The sequence below is a fragment of the Ursus maritimus genome, unplaced genomic scaffold (genome assembly GCF_017311325.1).
Source record: "Ursus maritimus isolate PB19 unplaced genomic scaffold, ASM1731132v1 scaffold_4, whole genome shotgun sequence".
Classification (NCBI taxonomy): domain Eukaryota; kingdom Metazoa; phylum Chordata; class Mammalia; order Carnivora; family Ursidae; genus Ursus; species Ursus maritimus.
The window spans coordinates 40723003-40726387 of record NW_024426552.1 but is presented as its reverse complement, the minus strand read 5'-3'; the positions used below and the strand labels follow the sequence as shown (position 1 = coordinate 40726387).

General features: G+C 55.3%; 1 protein-coding gene across 6 annotated transcripts; it reads left to right on the top strand.

Annotated features, from left to right (window-relative positions):
• The first annotated feature begins 323 nt into the window (after positions 1–323).
• ARMCX6 (armadillo repeat containing X-linked 6) lies at positions 324–3231 on the top strand. 6 transcript variants are annotated; one of them, XM_040621122.1, is made up of 4 exons: positions 324–457; positions 762–851; positions 1172–1287; positions 1599–3231. In XM_040621122.1, exon 4 carries the CDS (start codon positions 1741–1743, stop codon positions 2641–2643), a length of 903 nt encoding a protein of 300 aa, XP_040477056.1. In that variant the 5' UTR covers positions 324–457; positions 762–851; positions 1172–1287; positions 1599–1740; the 3' UTR covers positions 2644–3231. The 6 variants fall into 6 exon arrangements, with proteins under 6 accessions (XP_040477056.1, XP_040477059.1, XP_040477057.1 ...); XM_040621125.1 differs by having other exon boundaries at positions 331–457; positions 597–839; XM_040621123.1 differs by having other exon boundaries at positions 331–457; positions 597–851.
• The last annotated feature ends 154 nt before the right edge of the window (positions 3232–3385 follow it).

Genomic DNA, 3385 nt, shown 5'->3' with positions numbered 1-3385 from the left:
CCAGCCCCAAGTTTGGTGCAGAGACTGGATGTGCGAAGGGGTAGAAATTAAGGAATGGGGGGGGCAGGCGTTTCAGAGCCAAGGAAAGGATAAGAAATTTCCCCCAGAAGAAGTAGAAGTAACAGCAGACCCACGAAGAGATGCGGCCCCTTGGTCTACTTAGAGAAAGGCAAATTCAAACACAGAGAGCCACGGCCACTTCTGGCTTAATGGTATTGTTATAGAGGAAAAGAGTGACAGGGCCCAGTGCGAAGGGGGGAGGTACGGGGCAGGCTGGCGCCTGCCGCACTGCTTGTGGGAGTGGAAATTGGGGGCCAGAGCTCACTGGTGACGTGGTCGTCACGTGACCAAGAGCTGCCTAGAGCAGAAGTCCTGCTAGTCGCCTCCGTCTGGGTACCAGCCCCCTATTACTCTGCAGGCGTGCGAAGGAAGAAGGAAACTAGCCCCGGACCGCGAGGTCGGTACGAGCCTGGGCGCTGCTTAGAGGCGGGTGGGGACAGGAGAGGGCCAAGGGCGCCCCGGATCCAGGTTCGGGCTGATCCGGGCTGTGTCCCCTTCCCGCCTAATTTCTAAATACCGCCGCCCCCCCTCCCTAGTGCCCATTTAGTAGAGAGAACCGGCGGACTTCGGGCGCGGGTGAGGGGAGTGAATGGCGGTGGCCAGAGACTCCGAAGAAAGGTGCCACAGTCAGGGTACTCGTGTCCCGAGTCCTGCTCCGTCCACCAAGCACTCCGTCCCCTCGGTTCCCTGCCTGTTTGCAGGTTTGTAGGTCTGTTGGCCTATACGTCGCCTCAAAAGTCGTGCCGAGGGAAGGAGCGAACTGCCTTGGGACCGTGCAGGTCCGTGTGAAGGTGGGATGAGCCCTGGACCCTGGCTGGGGGTGGCGCTGGGGGTGGCGGAGGAGGAAGGGCTGGGATCTGCGCGGGCCGGGTCCGAGTCGCCCTCTCCTGGCCCCTTCTTTCTCCACACCCCCTCCCATTTCGGCGCAGGGAAAGGGGTGTGGCGGCCTTTGCTGGGGAAATGGCGGACGATAACGAGGGAGGAGGGGGGAAACCCGCGTGTGGAAAGTCGGGAAGGTGGGAGAGATATTTTGAAGTCAAAGGCTGGAAATGCAGGAAAGCGGGTATTAGGACCCGTCTTCTCAGTGCTGATCCATCCACAACACTTTCAGTTCTCCAAAGCCAGCTATCTGTGTTTCCGACCTTCTGCCAGACTGTCCATCAATCTCCCTGGAAGGAGCACTGACAACAGAAGACGAGGGAAGAAGAAGAAATTTACCTGATTTTGGTAAATTGGTTTGGTGGGAGAAACCTGCCTGTGAAGCTTTGGGGGAGGGGTTGGTGGTGGAGGAAGCATGTTTGCTTTTCCTTGTCACCCTCCTGGCTATCATAGCACAGCCCCATCCCCTGCCCTTTTCTGTAGGGCCTGTTAGAGAAATGGTGGGTCCTGAGGATAGATAGAGGATGACAAAAAGGAACAAATAAATAGTTTCCTAATAATCCACCTCTCTCAACCAGAACTCAAACTCCACTCTGTTTGTGTAGTGAGGCACAAACTCAGACACAGCACAAGGCCCTGATACCATTTTGCACCCATAGATTCATCACAAGCTACAGGAGCCCAGGAGAGGCTGAAGAGGACTACGCCCCACCATTCCTCACCCTGGCCCTGAGAAGCCTCCTCAGTCAGGTGGAACAAGGCCCTCTCCTGTCCTGTCCCAAGGCTGGCACGGGCTTGAGCATGGGCCGGGCTCGGGAAGTAGGGTGGATGGCAGCAGGACTGATGATTGGGGCTGGTGCCTGCTACTGTGTTTACAAACTAACCATAGGAAGAGATGACAGTGACAAGTTGGAGGAGGAGGAAGAGGAACGGGACGATGACCAGGAGCTGGATGAGGAGGAACCTGAGTTTTGGTTTGATTTCACAACTATGGCTCGGCCCTGGAGTGAGGATGGGGACTGGACTGAACCTGGGGCCCCTGGTGGCACCGAGGACAGGCCCTCAGGTGGGGGCAAGGCCAACCGAACACACCCAGTAAAACAGCGCACATTCCCCTATGAACATAAAAATACTTGGAGCACTCAAAGCTTTAGAAATTTCAGGTGTGTACTTGACCTCTCTAAGTGTCCTTTCATTCAGGGGAAAATGTGGTTTGCTCAGCCCAAGGATGCTGGTTTTTCATTTAGCCATGATATCAATAGTCATTTGGCCAGCCTCTCCATTGTTAGAAACACGATCCCCACTCCCGGCCCTGCTATTAAGGAGATGGCTCTCTGTGCTCTGGATAACTTGAACGCAAGGGTTGAAAATCAGGGCCAGATTAAGATGTACATCAATGAAGTGTGTCGGGAGACTGTGTCACATTGCTGCAACTCGTTTCTGCAGCGGGCCGGATTAGATTTGTTAATAGGCATGACAGTTATTAATAACATGCTTGCCAAGTCCGTTTCAGACTTGAAGTTCCCTTTGCTATCCGAGGGAAGTGGATGTGCTGAGGTTCAGGTTTTGAAACTGTTGATGGGTTTGTCTGAAAAGCCGGTCTTGGCTGGGGAATTGCTGGGTGCCCCAATGCTGCTCTCACTCATGTCCCTCTCGATCAGGAACGGAAACGCACAGGTTCTGCCCGACACCCTGGCCTCTTAAATGGCCATCTCGAACGGAACAGAGCCGAATCCACCCAAACCCCTCTGGCGAACACACGCTCGTGTTCTCGTTCAAAGAATCTGCCGTGGGTGCTGCGGAAGATCCAGCCTTAGCCAGTCACCCCACCACGGGGTGGAAGTTACACTTGCTACATCGAGGACCACACTCTTCTGGGCCAGGCAGGGGTCCCCCCAGAGCTCTGAGTAACTTCTGGATTTTGCAGTCTGCGGGCAGCGTGCATTGTCAGTCACTCCCTTGCGGCCTTCCTCCTGTGCTAAAGGGATCCTTTCAGCCGCCAGCTGTGGCTACAGAACTTCCTATGAGAGCATCGGGAGGGAGGCCTTGCCTGTGGTGGTCTCCCTGTCCGAGCTGGACCATTTTGTGGAGACCAGGCACGTGTTGGGGCTCGTGCTGAAAACGCATCCGTTGCCGCTTAGGTTGAATTCTTTCCCATCTACTCCTTCTGCTATGCGAGCTGGTGGCTGGTGAACCCATGCCTCCAAAGAGGACTCTCCCCTTCTCTGTGCTGTGCTGACTTAACCTCCATTTGTATGTATCATCAATAAAGTCGTGTGCTTTGATTGGCAAGAACGAGACATGGAACTCGTCCTTGCGTTGACAGTCCACATGCAGAGGAAGACAAAGACAGGCGACCAGGGCTAGGTGACTGGGGCCTTAGCTCCCTGACTGGGGCGCGCTCACCAGTGCTCGCAGGAGGCAGGGGTAGAGGTGGGCTGGAGGG

Coding starts and splice junctions, on each gene's coding strand:
- ARMCX6 (XM_040621122.1), top strand. CDS start 1,741: ATGGGCCGGGCTCGGGAAGTAGGGTGGATGGCAGCAGGACTGATGATT.